The sequence below is a fragment of the Erinaceus europaeus genome, chromosome 3 (assembly GCF_950295315.1).
Source record: "Erinaceus europaeus chromosome 3, mEriEur2.1, whole genome shotgun sequence".
Taxonomy (NCBI): domain Eukaryota; kingdom Metazoa; phylum Chordata; class Mammalia; order Eulipotyphla; family Erinaceidae; genus Erinaceus; species Erinaceus europaeus.
This window is the reverse complement of record NC_080164.1, coordinates 15347746-15368898: the sequence shown is the minus strand read 5'-3', so window position 1 is coordinate 15368898 and position 21153 is coordinate 15347746. Positions and strand designations below refer to the sequence as shown.

At 46.5% G+C, this 21153-nt stretch overlaps 1 protein-coding gene across 4 annotated transcripts in view; it reads left to right on the top strand.

Moving 5' to 3' along the window:
- The first annotated feature begins 376 nt into the window (after positions 1-376).
- Positions 377-21153, top strand: part of DNAJC27 (DnaJ heat shock protein family (Hsp40) member C27) — a 60348-nt gene continuing 39571 nt past the window's right edge. For 2 of the 4 annotated variants that reach the window (XM_060186666.1, XM_060186665.1), the window contains exons 1-3: positions 377-652; positions 11312-11394; positions 19390-19459. In XM_060186666.1, the coding sequence (XP_060042649.1) occupies positions 566-652; positions 11312-11394; positions 19390-19459 (240 nt within the window). In that variant the 5' untranslated portion in view covers positions 377-565. The remainder of the gene's footprint in view (positions 653-11311; positions 11395-19389; positions 19460-21153) is intronic. The other 2 variants (XM_060186664.1, XM_007516752.3) reach the window with 2 other exon arrangements.

Below are 21153 nucleotides of genomic sequence, written 5' to 3'. Positions count from 1 at the left end.
CTTGGCCTTGCTGCAACACTGGCGAGATGGCGCTTTTGCCTCCCCGTCAAGCTGTGTGGCTGCCCTCCTGCTCTTTGTGGCGGATGCACACTGAGTCGCTTTCCTTCTTTTTTAAGCTCTTATTTACGTGCAGACAGACAACCATCACTCAGATGTGGCACACGTGGGTGGTGCATGGAACCCGGGGGCTCCGGGGGCTCCGGGGCCTCTGGCCTCAAGGTCTGAAGCCGTAAGCCACGCTCCCTCGCCGTCTCCCCACCCCCGGAGCAGCCCACGCCGCCCCCGCCCAGGGCAGCGCCGCAGGGCCGCGGACTCCGACGACCGCCGCGTCTCCCCGGGCGCCCGCTGACGTCACGCCGCCCTCGCTAGCATCGCGAGACTCGCCTCCGCCCCTGCGCCCCCCAACCGTCGGCCCCGCTGCCAGGCCGCGGCGGGGATGGCCAGCCGCCGAGCGGGGCCGGTGACGAGAGCCGCGCTTCTGCCACTGGCCGACGACGCCTGAGGGACGGGCCGGCCTGCTGAGCCCGCAGACGCCGAGGCGGGCGGCCCCGAGAGAGCGCGGGCCATGGAGGCCTCCATGCCGAAGCGGAAGGAGCCCGGCAAGTCCCTGCGCATCAAAGTCATCTCCATGGGCAACGCCGAAGTGGGCAAAGTGAGTCCGGCGCGCAGGGGGCGGGACCAAGGCCCGGGCCTGCGCGCCCATTGGCTGCGGGGGCGGCCACTCAACGGCCCGCGGCCCGGCCTCCTCCCCGCCCCCAGCAGCCGGGGCCGCTCTGGGGGCTGCGGCTCCGCGGGGACGCGCGCGACCCCTTTGACCTTTGGGGCGCCGCTCCTGCGCCGTCGTCACTCTCCGTGCCAGGGTGTCTAGTGGTGCCTCTAGCCCTCGAGTGCACCCCAAAGATGTGGGGGGGCGAGGTGCTAGTGTCAGCTGCCGCACCGCGTGTAGGTGATGCTGGAGGACTTGGAGGAGCAGGGGAGTTTAGTTAGCACCCCCAGCCCCGCAGTGCTTGGGGGCTCTAGGGAGCTGGGGTGGGGGCTTTCGGGCTCGGGGTTGTTGGGAAATGTTGCTCTGCAGACCCGTGACTCAGAATCTGCATTTGCACCGGGGCCGAGCAGAGCTGTGGCTGGCATGCCCGGGAGCCTGCGGGGTCTGCCCTTACTCAGAATCTGCATTTGCACCCGGGCCGAGCAGAGCTGTGACAGGCATGCCCGGGAGCCTGCGGGGTCTGCCCTTACTCAGAATCTGCATTTGCACCGGGGCCGAGCAGAGCTGTGGCTGGCATGCCCGGGAGCCTGCGGGGTCTGCCCTTACTCAGAATCTGCATTTGCACCCGGGCCGAGCAGAGCTGTGACAGGCATGCCCGGGAGCCTGCGGGGTCTGCCCTTACTCAGAATCTGCATTTGCACCGGGGCCGAGCAGAGCTGTGGCTGGCATGCCCAGGAGCCTGCGGGAACTGTCCTTACTCAGGTCGCAGCACCGGGTGCGTGCCCCCGGGGAAGCCTGTCTCACTGCTGCACCGCTGGAGTTGGGGGCTGATCCCAAAGGCAGAAGACACCCCCCCCCCCCCCGCAAAATGGCATTCTAAGACTGCCTGTTCTTCACCCATGTTCTCGCTCTCCTTCTGGATAAGTGGAAGCTGTTGCAAGGTCATCGTATCAGTGCCGGACAAGAAGCCAGGTCTTCACACACTGGGGCCCGCTGCAGTGCTCTTCCCAGGCCAGAGGTACAGGCCGCACGAGCTGCAGACCCGCGTGTGTAGGCCAGTGCTCTGCCCGCAGCTGATGCTCAGTCCATGTTAGTCTTTGCTTTCTAGCTGGTAGTATTTTGTATTGCATGTTTCTCTGTACACATGCACGTGAGCATTCACTGGAAGTCAGTGTGTGTGAATGTGAGCTGCTTCTTCTTCTTCTTCTTCTTCTTCTTCTTCTTCTTCTTCCTCTTCTTCTTCCTCTTCTTCTCCTTCTTCTTCTTCTTCTTCTTCTTCTTCTTCTTCTTCTTCTTCTTCTTCTTCTTCTTCTTCTTCTTCTTCTTCTAGCGTTTGCCCTTCTTCCGTAGCCAGTCAACAGCGTCAGGTTGAGCCTGATGTAAAGTTTCGAGACCTCCTTTGAATCTGGAGAGGTGGCAGTCGTTGACTATGTGGGTCATTGTCTGGAGCCGCAGGGACAGTTCGGGTCGTCTCTGGCTCCCCAGCGATGGAACATAGCGGCGCACCGGCTATGGCTATGTGTCAGTCATTAAAAAGAAAAACATTGAGGGGCCAGGCAAGTGGTCACACACGTTATCATGTGCAAGGAGGACCTCTGGCCAAGTGCCTGGTCCTCCCACCTGCAGGGGAAGCTGCAGGAGCAGGGAAGCAGTGCTACAGGTCTCTCTCTCTCTCTCTCTCCCCCCCTCTCTCCCCCCGTACTCTTCCTCCCTCTCAACTTCTTTGTGCTCTATCAAGTACAAAAAGAAACAAAGCCCTTGGCCACCAGCTGGGAGGACCTGCAGGAGTAGTAGAGTGTTGCGATGTCCCTCGCCTCTGTATATCTCAAAGAGAGATGGAGAGGGTGGACAAGTCACTGGGAGTGGTGGAGTCCTGTAGGCACCAAGCCCTAGCAATATCCATAGTGGAAAAAATAATATAAAAATCAACTTGGGAGCCGGGTGGTAGCACAACGGGTTAAGCGCAGGTGGCGCAAAGTGCAAAGACCGGTGTAAGGATCCCGGTTCAAGCCCGCGGCTCCCCACCTGCAGGGGAGTCGCTTCATAGGCGGTGAAGCAGGTCTGCAGGTGTCTATCTTTCTCTCCCCTCCCCTCTCGATTTCTCTCTGTCCTATCTAACAACAACGACGTCAATAACAATAATTTTTAAAAGACAACAATGATAAAAAAAGGGAAAATAAATAATTTTTTTAAAAAGTAAATCTTTTAAAAAAACAACTTATAATAAATACAGTAAAACTGTGGGGAAATAGGGGCCATTTAATAAATACTGTGGGAAAACTACCTGTTAGGGTATGAGGTGGATTCCTATTACATTTCTTCCTCAACTTTTTCTTAATTTATTTATTTTTTTCTTTATTTCTTTCTTTTGTTTCCTCCAGGGTTATTGCTGGGGCTCAGTGCCTGCACCATGAATCCACCACTCCTGGAGGCCACTTCCTTTTTCACCTTGTTGCCCTTGCTGCTTTTTTATCGTTGTTGTGGTTATGATTATTCTTATCATTGATATCATTGTTGTTGGATCGGACAGAGAGAAATGGAGAGAGGAGGGGAAGACAGAGGGGGGAGAGAAAGACAGACACCTGCAGACCTGCTTCACCGCCTGTGAAGCGACTCCCCTGCAGGTGGGAAGCCAGGGTTCAAACCAGAATCCTTACCCCAGGCCTTGCGCTTTGTGCCGTGTGTGCCTAACCCACCGCGCCACTGCCTGAGCCCCAGTGTTTCCTTAAGTTATAAAAGATTTAAATGGGGGTGAGGCGGTTGTGTACCTGGTTAAGTGCTCACACAAAAAAGGAATATTAAAAGAAATAAAAATTATTCTTAGGGGGCTGGGCAGTAGAGCAGCAGGTTAAGTGCACAAGGCACGAAGCACAAGGACCCACTCAAGGATTCCAGTTCGAGAACCCTGGCTTCTCAACTACAGGAGGGTTGGTGAAGCAGGTCTGCAGGTGTCTGTCTTTCTCTCCCCCCTCTGTCTTCCCCTCCTCTCTCGACTTCTCTCCGTCCTATCCAACAACAACAATAGCAGTAGCAACAATAACAACAAGGGCAACAAAATGGGAAAAATGGCCTCCAGGAGCAGTGGATTTGTAGTGCAGGCACCAAGCCCCAGCGATAACCCTGGAGGCAAAAAGAAAGGAAGAAAGGAAGTTTATTAAAAAAAAAAAAAAAGATTTAAATGTAACTTGAAAAACATGTTGCCTCAGTTACATAAAGAATTTGGAGAGGAGTCGGGCTGTAGTGCAGCGGGTTAAGCGCAGGTGGCGCAAAGCACAAGGACCGGCATAAGGATCCAGGTTCGAACCCCGGCTCCCCACCTGCAGGGGAGTTGCTTCACAGGTGGTGAAGCAGGTCTGCAGGTGTCTATCTTTCTCTCCCCCTCTCTGTCTTTCCATCCTCTCTCCGTTTCTCTCTGTCCTATCCAACAACAACGACAATAATAACTACAACAATAAAACAACAAGGGCAACAAAAGGGAATAAATAAATAAAATAAAATATTTTTTTAAAATATTTTTTTAAAGAATTTGGAGTTCTGGAAAAGAAAGAAAGTGAAAAAAGAAGTGAAAGACTTGTATACTGAAAATTATGAGTCACTACTCAAGGAAATAGAAAAAGACACAAAGAAGTGGAAAGATATTCCATGTTCATGGGCTGGAAGAATTAACATCATCAAAATGAATGTACTACCCAGAGCTATATACAAATTTAACGATATCCCCATCAAGATCCTAACCACATTTTTTAGAAGAATAGAACTAATGCTACAAATGTTTAGCTGGAACCAGAAAAGACCTAGAATTGCCACCAAAATAATCTTGAGAAGAAAGAACAGAACCAGAGGCATCACACTCCCAGATCTCCAATTGTATTATAGGGCCATTGTCATCAAAACTACTTGGTACTGGAACATGAATAGACACACAGACCAGTGGAATAGAATTGAGAGCCCAGAAGTAAGTCCTCACACTATGGACATCTAATCTTTGACAGAGGTGCCCAGGTTACTAAATGGGGAAAGCAGAGTCTCTTCAACAAATGGTGTTGGAAACAATGGGTTGAAACATGCAGAAGAATGAAACTGAATCACTGTATTTCACTAAATACAAAAGTAAATTCCAAGTGGATCAAGGACTTGGATGTTAGACCACAAACTATCAGATACTTAGAGGAAAATATTGGCAGAACTCTTTTCCGCATAAATTTTAAAGACATCTTCAATGAAACGAATCCAATTACAAAGAAGACTTAAGGCAAGTAGAAACCTATGGGACTACATCGAATTAAAAAGCTTCTGTACAGCAAAAGAAACCCCTACCCAAACCAAGAGACCCCTCACAGAATGGGAGAAGATCTTTACATGTCATACATCAGATAAGAGTTTAATAACCAACATATATAAAGAGCTTGCCAGGCTCAACAACAAGACAACAAATAACCCCATCCAAAAATGGGGGCAGGACTTGGACAGAATATTCACCATAGAAGAAATCCAAAAGGCTGAGCAACACATGAAAAAATGGTCCAAGTCTTTGTCAGAGAAATGCAAATAGAGACAACAATGAGATACCACTTCACTCCTGTGAGAATGTCATACATCAGAAATGATAGCAGAGGGGGCCAGGTGGTGGCGTACCTGGTTGAGCGCACATGTTACAGTACGCAAAGACCCAGGTTCAAGCCCCCGGTCCCCATCTGTAGGAGGAAAGCTTCACGAGTGGTGAAGCAGAGCTGCAGGTGTCTCTCTGTCTCTCTCCCTCTCTATGCTCCCCACTCAATTTCTATCTGTCTCTATCTAATAAATACAGATAATAAAAAAAAAATTTAAAAGAAATGATAGCAGCAACAAATGCTGGAGAGGTTGTGGGGTCAAAGGAACTCTCCTGCACTGCTGGTGGGAATGTCAGTTGGTCCAGCCTCTGTGGAGAACAGTCTGGAGAACTCTCAGAAGGCTAGAAATGGACCTACCCTATGACCCTGCAATTCTTCTCCTGGGGATATATCCTAAGGAACCCAACATATCCATCCAAAAAGATCTGGGTACACATATGTTCTTAGCAGCACAATTTGTAATAGCCAAAACCTGGAAGCAACCCAGGTGTCCGACAACAGATGAGTGGCTGAGCAAGTAGTGATATATATACATAATGGAATACTACACAGGTATAAAAGTGGTGACTTCACTGTTTTCAGCTGATCTTGGATGGACCTTGAAAAATTCATGTTAAGAGAAATAAGTCAGAAATAGTAGGATGAATATGTGATGACCTCACTCTCAGGCAGAAGTTGAAAAACAAGATCAGGGGGCCAGGTGGTGCCCCTGGTTGAGCTCACATGTTACAGTGCACAAGGGCCCAGGTTCGATCCCCTGGTTCCCACCTGCAGGGGGAAAGCTTCACAAGTGGTGAAGCAGGGCTGCAGGTGTCTCTCTATCTCTCTCCCTCCCTATCTTCCCCTTCCCTTTCAATTTCTACCTATCTCTATCCAATAAATAAATATAATTTTAAAAATTTTAAAAAGGAAAAACAAGATCAGAAGAGAAAACACAAGTAGAACCTGAAATGGGATTGGCATATTGCACCAAAGTAAAAGACTCTGGGGTGGGGGCGGAGGGGAGAAGCTTTTTAAGGATGACAGAGGACCTAGTGGGGGTTGTATTGTTATATGGAAAACTAAGAAATGTTATGCATGTACAAACTATTATATTTACTGTCACACATAAAACAGTAATTCCCCAATAAAAAAAAATTTTTAAGGAATTTAGAAAAAATAAGATACACAGATAAAACAACTTTAAGTTAAAAAGTGAGTAATTCTTTAAGAAGTAGTACTTGAATGAAGGGACAAATCAAAAGAAATGACAATGAAACTAGAAAGCAATAAAAAGGAGAAAATCCAGGAGCTAGGAGATAGCTCATCTGGTAGAACATAGACTTTACCACCTGTGAGGACCTAGGTTCGACCCCCAGCCACCATGTGGCAGCACCTGCTTGAGGGAAGCTTCACAAGTGGTCAGCAGAGCGTTAGTGTCTCTCCTCTCTCCCTCCCTACTGGGCTTTCCCCTCTCTGTCTCTCACCCTCTATTCATAAACAAAGACATAAAGGTGAGTTGGAAAATATATATTTATTCATGAGAGGAGAGAGAACCAGAGCATCATGCAGTGCCAGATCTCATACTCGGCACCTCATGCCTGTCCAGTGCTTTACTCACTCACTGTACTCAGCCTGAACTACATGGTGTGAATTTTATGTTATTGTGTATCTCACCTTAAAATTCTAAAAAGAACTTAAGAATAGTCCAAACATTTGAAAGCAGTGGTCCAGAAAGTTTCACAGAGCAGAGCTCAGGACTAGTTAAGCTTGAGGTCCTAAGAGCTCTCTCCCAGGTGAGCTGTCTCCCAGATCCTTAGGAGTTAAATCAGCGTAATTCCTTGCATCAGCTGATTACTAGAGGACCTTGAATATAATCGAGTAGTTAGTCCTAATGAGCACTTTCTACACTGTGTTTGTAGACAGAGAGAAAGAGGGAGGCACCCCGGAGCACCGCTCCACGGTCCTTGGGGCTCCGCCATCGTGGCCTTGGGTGCCACGTGGTGCGGGGGATCAGCTCCAGGGCTTCACACTGAGAAGGCCCGTGCTCCTCTCCCCGAGCGCTGGGTCCTCATTCCTCATGTATATGCTTTTCTTAGAGGGTCTCCCGGTTTCCTTCTTGGTTGAACTATTTCTCTAAGATCGGACCTAAGCAGCACTTCCGCCCTGAAATTTACTAAATCATAAATTCATCTGCAACATACTTTTGTGTTTAGGGAAGCTAAGAGCCCTCAATTAGGGCTAACCTGAAACTGAAAGCTTCTTTTCCTGCTGACTTTTCAATCTCACTTCCCATATGTCATGGGATGTGTTTCTGGGTTCCGCCGTCTGTTCTACTGACCTGTTTGTCTGTTCTGACGCCAGTCCTGTATGGCTTTGATTGCTCAACACTACATGCCATCATCTGTCGACACAGGTTCCCATTTCCCACTGCCCCACTTCTGCATACTTTGATCAGTTCTCAGTCACTCTTTCATTTGAAGTTGAGGAGCGAAAAAATCTCAAAAGACGCAAACCTATTAAGATTTTAGGAACTCTGTTTAAAAAGGAAACATATCTAAATAAATTTTCAAAAAATAGAGAAGGCAAAAAGCCCCCCACACACACACACATTCTGTTATTCAGCTTAGTTTATAAAATTCCAAGTGCCAGGAGCCAGTTCCTTGTGTTATAGGAAACCAGTACTACTACCATTTAACAGATAAGTAGCTCTTGACACTCTTACGTGGTTATTAGCATGCTGGAGTGGACTTTGGGCTCCTTAATCTCACAGATGACTTAGAAAAAGGCTACATATTGTTTTTAGGATACTGTGAAAGAAAATTTATGGAGAGAAACAGACTCCCATGCCTGAGGCACCAAAGGCCCCCAGGTTCAATCCCTAGCACCACCATAAGCCAGAGCTGAGCAGTGCTCGTGTTAAAAGTAATAATAATTGATTTGAAAAGTGCTTTGGAGCTATAGAGTGTTCTTAAAAGGATAACCCTTAGCAACAGCCACTCCAAAGAAGTTTTTTGTTCACTTTACAATGTACTTGTAACTGCACAAAGCACTTTAAGTACTATTTTAGAGTACTTGATTTAACTAGCTTATTAAGTACCTTTTAAAGTAACTGTCCTATTAAATTTAGATGGTGGTTAACAGGGAAAGGATTTAAGTAGAATAAACCCCATTACTGTCAACTCTAGTAAAGGATACATTTCATGAATGCTAAGGATTGTTATATATGCCATTCAGAGCTGTTGTTCCTTGGCACGGAGCTAATTGCTGCAAAAGAAGTAAATTATTGGCGCTTGCTTGTCTACAAGTCTCTCTTACTGTTTAACTGAAGAAAGGAGGTATATACATGTGTGGAGAAATTGCTGACTGCACGAGGCAGTGTGTGAATGATGGTGCATGTGCGTGTGCGTGTGTGTGTGTGTGTGTGTGTGCGTGCGCGCAGGTGCTAAAGGAGTTAAGATCAGGTGAGATCTGGGCCTTAGACAGTAATTGCGGTTGGCGGGGGGTGGAGGAGAAAATTCATTCCAAGCAGACAGAAAAGTAATGACAAGTCAAAAGTGGGGTGGGGGTGGGTCTTGCAGAAATGGAAAGTTTATATAGAGTATCGTGTTCAGACAGGGAAGATAGATTTGGTCCAGATATTATAATATAAATCATCACCCTCATCATTATTATTATCATTTGAGCATTATTCAGCTCTGGCTTATGGTGGTGCTGGAGATGAAACCTGGGACTTGAGTCTCAGGTATGAAAGTCTTTCGCAGAACCATTCTGCCGTCTCTCCTGTCTGTTGGTCCAGATTTTAGAGGCCCTTTATTACAAAGAATTTGGGGTTTTGAACTCTCAGTAATGAAACACCACTGAAAATTTTCAAGTTAGGGACATGAAAAATGTTCGCACTGTGCAGTGTTGATTGAACTTGGGAAGAAAAGGAGGCAGAGGGAGATTCCACCCACAGAAAATGTCCCACTGTCACCTAGGAGTCGATGCTGAGGACTGAGCCAGAGATACACCAATAGGGATTGGGATGAAAGGAAGATGGAGCCAACATCCAAAGCTTTAGAAAGACTTGGGATCGAACATGACTTTCGTATGTGCAGCTCGTGTGACTGGGAAAGCAGGGCATCATTAAAAGAGCTGGATGATGTGTGGTCCAGAGGTGGCACAGTGGATAAAATGTTGGACTCTCAAGCGTGAGGTCCTGAGTTCAATCCCTGGCAGCACATGTACCAGAGTGATGTCTGGTTCTTTCTCTCTCTCTTCCTATCCCTCTCATTAATAAATAAATAAAATATATAAAAAAAAAAAAAAGAGCTGGATGAAATATGGTGACGGTGTGTACATACAGCAGATGCTAACAAAGGGATCTTCAAAGCTAACCCAGTTGCCAAACAATGTGATTATTGCAGTAACTATCTATTGTCTTCTTAAACCCTGAGACAACAGGAATCTCCCGCTTCCTCTGTAGAGCCTATGTTTCTCCCAGTCCTAGAACCTCTGGGGTGGGACTCACTTTCCTGCATGCTTCTCCCAAGTCAGGCCAAATGATATTGCATCTGCTGATTCCAACCTAATCAATGCAATGAGTACCACCTCAGCATGCTTCACTTCAGAGTGTGTCCAGAGACGTCAGGCATGGAATGCCAACTCTTCACCCTCATTACTCGGGTGAGACCTTTCCTTTCATGCTAGTCTCTAATTACCATTCCAGGAGGTTCACTTCCTAACAAAGTCCCAAAACCTAGATATAGACCGTAAGATAGAGCATATGTTCACATGTATCTATAACTTAGGGCAAAATATATACCTGAAAGCAAAAATACACAATAGTCTTTAGTGAGTCAGTATCAAGTTCACAATGAACTAGTGTCCACTTAGACTCAGATACCCTCCTCACCTACTTCCTATTACAGTTCTCTCACTCACTCCAAAGCTAACTTTAGCAAAGCAAGGACTGCAAAAGCTGAACAAGGACAAGAGACTGGCATACTTTAGCGATGACTCTTTAGTCACTATCAAGCCATTCCACCAGCTGGGGACCTACTCGGGGAGTCCTGAGTCTCCCAAACAGACTTGATGGGCCTAGAACTCAAATAAATCCCTCTATTAAAAAAAAAAAAAGAGCTGGGGATGTCAGAGGAATGAACTGTTTTTCTATTAAAGATCAACTCGTTTGGGGACTGTCTAATCGAGCACTGGCAGCAGGACAGCCGAGTAGAAACAGGTATCAATAGTTACATGGAGATATGGACATGACCTTAGGAGTGAGGTTGAGGCAAGAGACATTTTGTTGGCATTGCTTGAGTGTGTATGACAAGGAGCAGACATCCAACCACCACAGCACTGCAGGGAGCTATGGGACCCTCTCAGGTTCAGGAGATCTTCAAACAAAAGAGCACAAGGATTGGGAACTAAGCTGAAAACACACCCACAGCTGGTATCAAGGGAAGAATATAAAAATAAGTTTTCTCGGGGGTCGGGCGGTGGCGCAGTGGGTTAAGCGCATGTGGCGCAAGGCGCAGGGACTGGTGTAAGGATCCCGGTTCGAGCCGCCGGCTCCCCACCTGCAGGGGAGTCGCTTCACAGGCGGTGAAGCAGGTCTGCAGGTGTATTATCTTTCTCTCCCCTCCTCTGTCTTCCCCTCCTCTCTCCATTTCTCTCTGTCCTATCCAACAACGAATTGCGTCAACAAGGGCAATAATAATAACCACAACAAAGCTACAACAAGGGCAACAAAAGGGGGGAAAAATGGCCTCCAGGAGCGGTGGATTCATGGTGCAGGCACCGAGCCCAGCAATAACCCTGGAGGAGGAAAAAATAAAATAAAAAATAAAATAATAATAATAAGTTTTCTCTAAAAATCTTCACTTCAAAATGGGTTTCGGGTATTTCACAGGACACTTGAAAATGCTTTCTCTCACAGTCAGGAATGAAGAAACCACACTGGAGAAATGTGTTTATTTTATATATATTCCGGAAGTGTCTTTACTCAGCGGATATGTTCTTACCTTTTTAGAGCTGTATTATAAAGCGGTACTGTGAGAAAAGATTCGTGTCTAAATATCTTGCAACGATTGGGATTGACTACGGCGTGACCAAGTGAGTATGTTCTTTCTTTGAGCTTGTACTTTACTCAGAAGTCCAGATCCCTTCTTGAGTCATCTATCTGGAAGTAGAGATTCTGAAGATGAATTGGAAAGTTTAGGAATAAGACTTTTTCTTTTCTTTTAAAGATCTGTTTATTCATTTATGAGAGAGAGACAGAGAGACAGGAAAAGAGATAGAGAACTAGAGCATCACTCTGGCACATAGGATGCCGGGGATTGAACTCTGAACACCATGCTTGAGAGTCCAGTGCTTAACTCACTGCACCACGCCCTTAGCTCAGTAATAAGGCCAATTCAAGTCCGCTGGCCTCCAGGACTCTCCAGAAAACATGTCTCTGTGTCATCAGAGTGCTTAGAAATACTCTCTTTACAGGGGCGGGGGCGGTGGCAGCTCAGCGGGTTAAGCACATATGGTGCAAAGCGCAAGGACCAGCGCAAGGATCCTGGTTCGAGTCCCTGGCTCCCCACCTACAGGGTAGACCCCTCACGCCCGCCTGGTGGAGTTTCTGAGCCTAGCCTGCCCCTCCTTCCCTCTCCCTCCGTCCCTCTGCACACTTTGCTCTCTGTCCACCACTGGTCCTTCGGTGGCCCTGCCCTGCCCCTTTATTCACTGTCCATCTGAAGTGTCCTCCCCTCTCGTCATGTGACCCAATGGCCTTTATCCGTTGGCATTCTTTCTGATTACAACACTCACACATCTTAAGTGTCTTTCTGTAATTTATGGTCCTTTTCCTAAACTGTATTGCATGATTATTAGTGTGTACAGATGTTTGATGTCTATAATCTACTAGATCATAAACTCCAGGAAGAGGGGCTTTTAGTATCAGTCATCTCCACGTGCTGGGAACAGTATTTGTGCATATCTGAGACGCGTTTGTTTGTTGTTGTGTCAGGTAGGTACATTTAAATAGGTCATTGAGAGTGGGAAGGTCACTGTGCAGGCACCAAGCCCCAGGGTTAACCCTGGTGATGAGATCAAATATTACAAACAAATAAACAAATGAAACCTCAGGGAAGGTTGTGATGGTCGAGTTGGGGACAGGGGCCTTTTCCCCAATCTGTGAGCTGTGACCAGTGGAGTGGGAGCAAAAATAAGACAATAGAACCCACTTCAGCCACGGATGGGAGAAAAAGGGGCATTCCTCCACCCTCCCAGAGCATTGCTCAGCTCTGGCTTATGGTGGTGTCAGGACTTGAACCTGGGGCTTGTAAATCTCAGGCATGAAACCATTCTGCTTAACCATGAAATTATCTGAAATATATATATATATTTTTTTTGCGTCACCAATATAACTTCCCATTTCATTCTTCCTGTTTTCAGTATAGGCCAAGGCTTAAAATTCAGTGTGAAGCCCAGGCCTTGCCTTTAAAGGGGATTGTAAAGTTAAGAAAACAAATACAAACTATTTTGGGCAAAAAGGCCTTTTTTTCTTGGTGTAGTGGAGAAGGCACGATGTTTACGGGAAGGAAGCCGAGGGCGAGGAGCAGAGGCGACTCCCCGGTCTCACGCTGATCAGAGGCCTCACACTCACTGTCCGCGTTCCCGCTGGGCTGGCTCTACTGTACGGGGGAGGGGGGGGAGTGAATGAACCCTGGGGTCACAGTTTATCTGGAGGTGCTGGTGGGGAGACGAGCCTTGAAGTCCCTGAGCCTGAGCACACAGAGGTAGAAGGCTGTACAGTCCGGTGACTGGTCAGAGCACCTGCTTTGCCAACGTGCAAGACTCATGTTAGAGCCCGGCCCTGGGTGGAAGCTTTGATGCTATGGTCTCTTTCCCTCTGTCTGTCTGTCTCTGTCTCTTATCTAAAAAAGTCATCCTGGAGGTGACGGGCGAAGGGGGGGGGCTTATCTGTAGAGCCCATGAATGTGCGCTGAGATTCCGTTCACTGGGTCTGAGGCAGGCACAGAAGCCCGCACGTTGAGCGATGGCAGTAGTGGTTGTGAGTCCTGTGGAATGTGAGGTCAGCAGTGTCCCTGGACCAGCTGCTCACTTATTTAGCGCTCCCTTGTCCAAGTTTATAACAGCCCTTTCCCTCTGAACCCGTAGTTCCAATCACTGTTCTTATTATATTACTGGTACCTGCAGTCATCCGCAGAAACCTGCGTTTGCCGTAGCCCCACCGCTGCCCCCAGAATCACGATGCAGATGGTCCTCTGGGCCCGACCTTGAGGTGCTAAACTGCCGCTGTTCCCGGGGCTGCGGCTGCGGGTGGCTCCTGGGTTCCAGTGTGTGGACACTCCACCTCCTTTCCGCCTCAGGGGACTTCAATTTACACCCCCCCCCCAGCTGCTGCTCTTCTTTAATTTTTTTTTAATATTTTATTTTATTTATTTATTCCCTTTTGTTGCCCTTGTTGTTTTATTGTTGTAGTTATTATTGTTGTTGTCATCGTTGTTGGATAGGACAGAGAGAAATGGAGAGAGATGGGGAAGACAGAGAGGAGGAGAGAAAGATAGACACCTGCAGACCTGCTTCACCGCCTGTGAAGCGACTCCCCTGCAGGTGGGGAGCCGGGGTTCGAACCGGGATCCTTATGCCAGTCCTTGTGCTTTGCGCCACCTGCGCTTAACCCGCTGCGCTACAGCCCGACTCCCGCTGCTCTTCTTTAGAGACAGTGTCCTCAGGGCGGGTGGCGGCGACCTGGTTGAGCGCATGTGTCACAAAGCGTAAGGACCTGGGTTGGAGCCCCCGGTCCCCACCTGCAGGGGGAAAGCTTTACAAGTGGTGAAGCAGGGCTGCCGGTGTCTCCCTGTCTCTCTCCCTCTCTATCACTCCCCTCCCACTTGATTTCTGGCTGTCTGTATCCAATAAATAAAGATAATTTAAAAAATAATAAAATTTAAAAAAATTTTAAAAGAGACAGTGTCCTAATACAGATTGACAGTCCACCTCCAGATGGCTGAGATGCCTTTGTAATTTTTTTGTTTTTCTCTCTTCACTCTTTTATAAAGTAGATGGTGGTTTCACAGATGTTAAAATGAAACAAAACAGTAGAATCTGTGCCACGTGCACTTGAGAAGTGATGAAATACGCTGGAGAATTCAGGAATGAAGAAGTCATGAAGCGATTGGTATTTAGCCTGTGTTAAGTATTCCAGTAACATAGAAGGACAGTAGGAATTGGGGGTTCAGAATGTGGACACAGGAATAATGAGGAGTGATTGGCTAGTATAGGAACACCAGGGCATTTGTCTTCGTACACAGAGGATTTATACCAGTGCTTCCTGAAGCTGAAACGTGTTAGGAAAAACCACACTGACCAGGCTGGCAGAATAGCTCGCTTGGATAGTGCGCTGCTTTGCACGACCCAGGTTCAAGCCTGGCCCCCACTACACTGACGGAAGCTTTGGTGCTATGGTGTCTCTCTCTCTGTCTCTCTCTGTGTCTCTCTCACTGCCTCTACGCCTTCTCTGTCTCTACAAACACTCACTCAACTCTGTAAGTTGCTTTAATCATTTCTGATCCTTCACCTTAATGGAATTTATTTTTTAGGAAATAATTTTTCTCATAAGGAGGAAATATTTAAAAACTCATTAGAAGGGGCCAGGTGGTAGTGCACTGGGATTAGCACACATGTCACCATGTTCAAGGACCCAGGGTTCAAGCCCTGTCTCCCCACCTGCAGGGTGGCTACTTCACAAGCTGTGAAGCAGGTCTGCAGGTGTCTCTCTTTCTTTTTTGTTAATTTTTTAAAATATTTATTTATTCCCTATTGTTGCCCTTGTTTTTTATTGTTGTAGTTATTATTGTTATTGATGTCATTGTTGTTGGATAGGACAGAGAGAAATGGAGAGAGGAGGGGAAGACAGAGGGGGAGAGAGACAGACACCTGCAGACCTGCTTCACTGCCTGTGAAGGGACTCCTCTGCAGGTGGGGAGCCAGGGGCTCGAACCAACATCCTTAAGCTGGTCCTTTCGATTTGCGCCATGTGAGCTTAACCTGCTGCGCTACCGCGTGACTCCCATCTCTCTTTCTCCCTGTCTCCCCCTCCCCTCTCAATTTCTCTCTGACCTATACAATTAAAAAAAAACAGAAAGGAAAAAATAGCCATTCTGAGTGATAGATTCTTAGTGCGGGTACCGGGATGCATTGGATCGACCTTCTCGTGGTGCATCCCGTGAGTCCCCATTCATTGGGGAAACTGACGGTCCTTCCTAGCCGACTGAATCCACAGGGATCCCAGTCACTTTCAAAGCCAGCAACAAGCAGCTCCTGAAAGCTTTCAGCCTGACCTGTTGACTGGCTACGGAAGAAGGGCAAACGCTAGAAGAAGAAGAAGTGCGGGTACCAAGCCCCAGTGATAACCCTGGTGGTAGAAAGAGAGAGAGAGAGAGAGAGAAACTCATTAGTTCTTCTTCATTCAGTTTCTTTTTAACTCAATAAAAGTCACTTTTATGCTTTTTTATTTTAAATAGCATAATCTCACTTTTATAAAAAGAAATATTTTGTGGGGGACTTCTAGGGGTCATGGCCATGGAGTAACAGCAACTGAAAGATCACAGGGAAAAACCAGATAAAGCAATTTAAAACCACTCAGAATTTCACATCGGCCTACAATATTTGAAGAAACTCAGTGAGCAACAGGTGGGTGCAGGCAGGCACATGGGAAAGGGTGGGGGCAGAGGGGAGACAATTTTGAGACAGAGGTAGCCTGAGTGTGGAGTCACAGCCGGTTGGCAGCAGGTGTTGCTATTTTAGGAACACAGGCTCAGCTTTGGGATGGTGGGTGATGGTGCAGTCCATCCAGACCGTTGGGAGGGCAGAGAAGCCAGAGTGCAGCCTGAATCTGGCCGAGGTCCTTGGGCTCCCAGCAGTGGCACTGTCATCTCCACCACAGTGGGAACTTGTTCTGTCTGAACCTGACTGAGGTTGACCCCCCTCACCCCCACAACATATAAACAGTATGGCCACAGCACCACCTACTGGCTGAACAACAGAAGCTACACTTTACCAAAACGTGAACAAGACCTCAACTATCCAGACTCACAAAGATTTGGATGAAATGTTTGCATTTGAATTCAGAAAGCTTATCATGAAGGCAATTCAAGACTCCAACCATAACATACAGACACAAATGCAGAATCTCAGAAATCATTTTACCAAAGAATGACAAAACATGTACACACAAGCGTGCATGCATGCACACACACACACATACACACTCCCCCAAACAGAGCTACAGGATATGGAGGAAGCTTTGGATGGAGTTGAGGCTTATGTGAGAGGCCTAGTAAGTAGAATAAACCAGCTTGAGGAGAGACTATCAGGGCTAGAAGAAGAAAAAACAACATACTTTGAGTGCAAAGTTGCTAAAGAGGTTTATGAAAAGTGAAGCAATTCTCTGTGAAATAGAAGCCTCTATGAGAAGAAAAATAAATTTGAGTGTTATTGGGATACAAGAGATCAAAGAGAAGGAGAAGGCAGCAGAGAACATATCCAAAGAAATTATAGCAGAAAAATTTCCACACCTGAGCAGTGTTCAAAATGTAGGCATCAACAAAGCTGAACAAAATCCAAAGCTCCTACATCTCCAATAGCCCTCACCATAACACTGTCCAAAAGCAAGGACGGGCTGCAGTAAAGGAAGGGCCTGACCTAAGAGGTAGAACCATCAGGCTTTCATCAGATTTCTCATCACAAACCCAAGAGGCAAGAAAGGAGTGGAATGACATATTCCAAGTAGTTAGGGATAAGAAATACCAGCAACAAATACTCTGTTCTTCCAAATTACCCTTCAGGTGTGAAGGAGAAATTAAAAGCTTCCTGTGGTCCGGGAGGTGGCACAGTGGATAAAGCATTGGGTTCTCAACCATGAGGTCCTGAGTTTAGCCCCTGGCAGCACATGCATCAGAGTGATGTCTGGTTCTTTTTCTCTGCCTCTGTCTCTTTTTTTCTATATTTATTTATTTTCCCTTTTGTTGCCTTTGTTTTTTTATTGTTGTTGTAGTTGTTATTGTTGTTGTTATTGATGTCATCATTGTTAGATAGGACAGAGAGAAATGGAGAGAGGAGGGGAAGACAGAGGGGAGAGAAAGACAGACACCAGCTTTACTGCCTGTGAAGCGACTTCCCTGCAGGTGGGGAGCCAAGGGTTCGAACTGGGGTCCTTACGCTGGTCCTTTCTCTTCACACTACGTGCGCTTAACCTGCTACACTACCGCCCGACTCCCATCTCTGTCTCTCTTTCCCATGAATAAATAAATTCTTAAAAAAAAAAAAAACATTGAAATTGAAAGCTTCCTAAACATACAGAAACTGAGGGAATTCACCACCACGAAGCCTGCCTTACAAGAATTACTGAAAGTTGTCCTACGGGAAAAGAAACAAAGGCACTCCAACTCTAAATGAGGCAATCTGGTAGAATAGAACTAGGAACACAACAGCGACAAGAGAAGAAATATATAGGAAAAGGAAGGGCAGAGTGAACAGCAGTGTGACCAGTGATGATGAGCCCAGGCCAGCTATCAAAGACCTAGACATTAGGACAAAACCTGTAAGACCCTAGTCTGCCTCACCTTCACTGGAACCTGAGGACAAGTGCAGGGCGGGATGAGTCAGGAAGAGGGGGTGACTCCTGGGTGACCTCCCATGTAGGTGGAACTCAGGAGACAGTCAGAAAGGGAGAGCACAGGTGCATCTTGGACTGGGTCTGGGTACTGGACCAAAGCAAGGGACTCGGGAATGATAGGGGGGCCTAAGAGAAAGGGTTTGGGGTCCTTGATGGAGGTGATACTTGGCAGACACCTGTTACCGGTCTGGGAGATCATACACACGTGTAGACAATTTCATTAACCCTCCCGTGAAAGAAAAGAAAAGGTGTTTTATCAGCCTTATCTGTGCAAGTTTGCAGTGGTGTTCATCTATATGAATGGAGGCTTTTTTCTTTTCCCAGATGGCAGGACTTTGGATAACTTTTAAACTCTTATCTTTGTATTTCCCTCTAGTTTTAAATAATTTCATTATTTATATCCTAATGGTGATCTTTTCTTCCATAACAAAATGAAAAGTAGGCCAAAAAGATAGCATAATGGTGATGCAAAAGGCCTTCATGCCTGGAACACTGAGGCCCCAAGTTCACCAGCTCCACCGTACACCAGAGCTGAGCAGAGCTCTGGTTAAAAGAGGTAGATAGCACAATGGTTATGCAAAAAGACTCTCATGCCTGAGGCTGCAAGGTCCCAGGTTCAATTCCCCCCACCACCATAAGTCAAAACTGATTAGTGCTCTGGTAAAAAAAAAAAAAAAAAGGAAGGAAGGAAGGAAGAAAGAGACATACTGTGACATTAACAGAAGTTAATTCTCACACAAATGGTTTTTATTTACTTTCTTGCTCTTTTCTCTGTTTTCAGATTTCTGAAAACAAATTGACTTGTTCCTGAAGGTCACAAGAAAATTAAACAGAAGTTGTTAATAGTAAATATTTTTGTTACTGCACTGTGTAGTAACCAAGCATAACCAGCTTGAGCAAGCAAGATGTCTTAGTGATGAAAGAAAGCATTTTGTTTCCTTTCCATTTCACTCTTGCCAAGTGGCTCCTGTTTTCAAGATTATAAATAACAAAGAAGCACTAAGAAAGCCTTTTCGGGGGGGGGGGGTTGGTAGCGCAGTGGATTAAGCGCACATGGTGCCAAGCACAAGGACCAGGGTAAGGATCCTGGTTCGAGCCCCTGGCTCCCCACTTGCAGGAGGAGTCACTTCAGAAGTGGTGAAGGAGGCTTGCAGGTGTCTGTCTTTCTCTCCCCCTCTTGTCTTCCCTCCTCTCTCAACTGTCCTATCCAACAACAACAACATCATCAATGGCAACAATAACAAAATGGGAAAAAATGGCCTCCAGGAGCAGTGGATTTGTAGTGCAGGCACCGAGCCCCAGTAATAACTCTGGGGGGGGGGGGGGAAGAAAGCCTTTTTTAATTGTTATTAATTTTGTGTGCATACACTTATGAGAGACCTTGATCTTCTGGGATTCTTTCCCTTTGACCATTTCAGGGTCCAGGTCAGAGACAGAGAAATCAAAGTCAACATCTTTGATATGGCTGGACACCCATTCTTCTACGAGGTAAGAGATCTGTGTGTGAGGAGCTATGGCCTATGCTCCTGGGGGGAGAAAGAGATCTGTGTGTGAGGAACTATGGCCTATGCTCCTGGGGGGAGAAAGAGATCTGTGTGTGAGGAACTATGGCCTATGCTCCCGGGGGGGGGGGGGAGAGAAATGTCAGGTGACCAGAGGGCTCTGAACCCCAATTCCCTCAGGACCCTTGAGAGAGAGGAGGAAAAAAGGAAAGATTCAGCAGTAGTAATAGGTGTTCAGTGTGACTTAAAAAGCTAAGACAAGACCATAGAGAAATTTCGTAAAGATTAGATAGATAGATAGATAGATAGATAGATAGGCAGATAGATAGACAGACAGGCAGATAGATAGACAGACAGGCAGATAGATAGATAGATAGATAGATAGATAGATAGATAGATAGATAGATAGATAGATTACTGCAGTTTCCAATGAAATGAATGAGGGGGCACAGAGCTCTGGTAGTGGAAACAGTGTGGAATTATCCCCCTGTTATCTTACAACTTTGTGAATCAGTAGTAAATCACTAATAAAAGTTACATACAGAAAAAAAATTTTTAAATATTTTGTGGGAAACCCCATGATCAGTATTATCAGTTAAAGTTTTATTTTATTTATTTCATGAGTGACACAGAGAGAACCAGGGAGTATTATATGATTTTTCAAATAGAACTCAGGTTCTCATCCTTGTTAAGAACAAAACTCTAGGGAGTTGGGCAGTAGCGCAGCGGGTTAAGGGCACGTGGCACAAAGCACTAGGACCAGCATAAGGATCCCAGTTCAAGCCCCCGGCTTCCCAACTGCAGGGGAGTCACTTCACAAGCGGTAAAGCAGGTCTGCAGGTGTCTGTCTTTCTCTCCCCCCTCTGTCTTCCCCTCCTCTCTCCATTTCTCTCTGTCCTATCCAACAATGACAATAACTACAACAATAAAACAACAAAAGGGAATAAATAAATATTAAAAAACAGAATCCATTAAAAAAAAAAAGAAGAAGAACAGAATTCTCCCTGGGCAGACAACCCACCAATGTGTCCTGGAGCTCCGCTTCCCCAGAGCCCTTCCCTACTAGGGAAAGAGAGGCAGGCTGGGAGTATGCATGGATCTGCCAACGCCCATGTTCAGCAGGGAAGCAATTCCAGAAGCCAGACCTTCCACCTTTTGCATCCATAATGACCTTGGGTCCATGCTCCCAGAGGGATGAAGAATAGGAAAGCTATCAGGGGAGTTCTGGTGGTGGGAGTTGTACCTCTTGTATCCTATGGTTTCTGTCAGTGTTTCCTTTTTTTTTTTTTTCAATTTTTATTCCCTTATGTTGCCCTTATTGTTTTATTGTTGTAGTTATTACAGAGAGAAATGGAGAAAGGAGGGGAAGACAGAGGGGGAGAGAAAGATAGACACCTACAGACCTGCTTCACCGCCTGTGAAGCGACTCCCCTGCAGATGGGGAGCCGGGGGCTCGAGCCAGGATCCTAACGCCAGTCCTTGCGCTTTGTGCCACCTGCGCTACCTCCCAACTCCCCAGTATTTCCTTTTTATAAATAAAATTTTTTTAAAAAGAAAAAAACAGAATTCTGCCACTGCGCTCCCTCCTGGGCCATGAAGTAACGATTAAAGTGAGCATTGATGGGTAAGAGTCATGTGAGATGGTTAGACTCCAAGAAAATCAATATAATAAATTTTGAA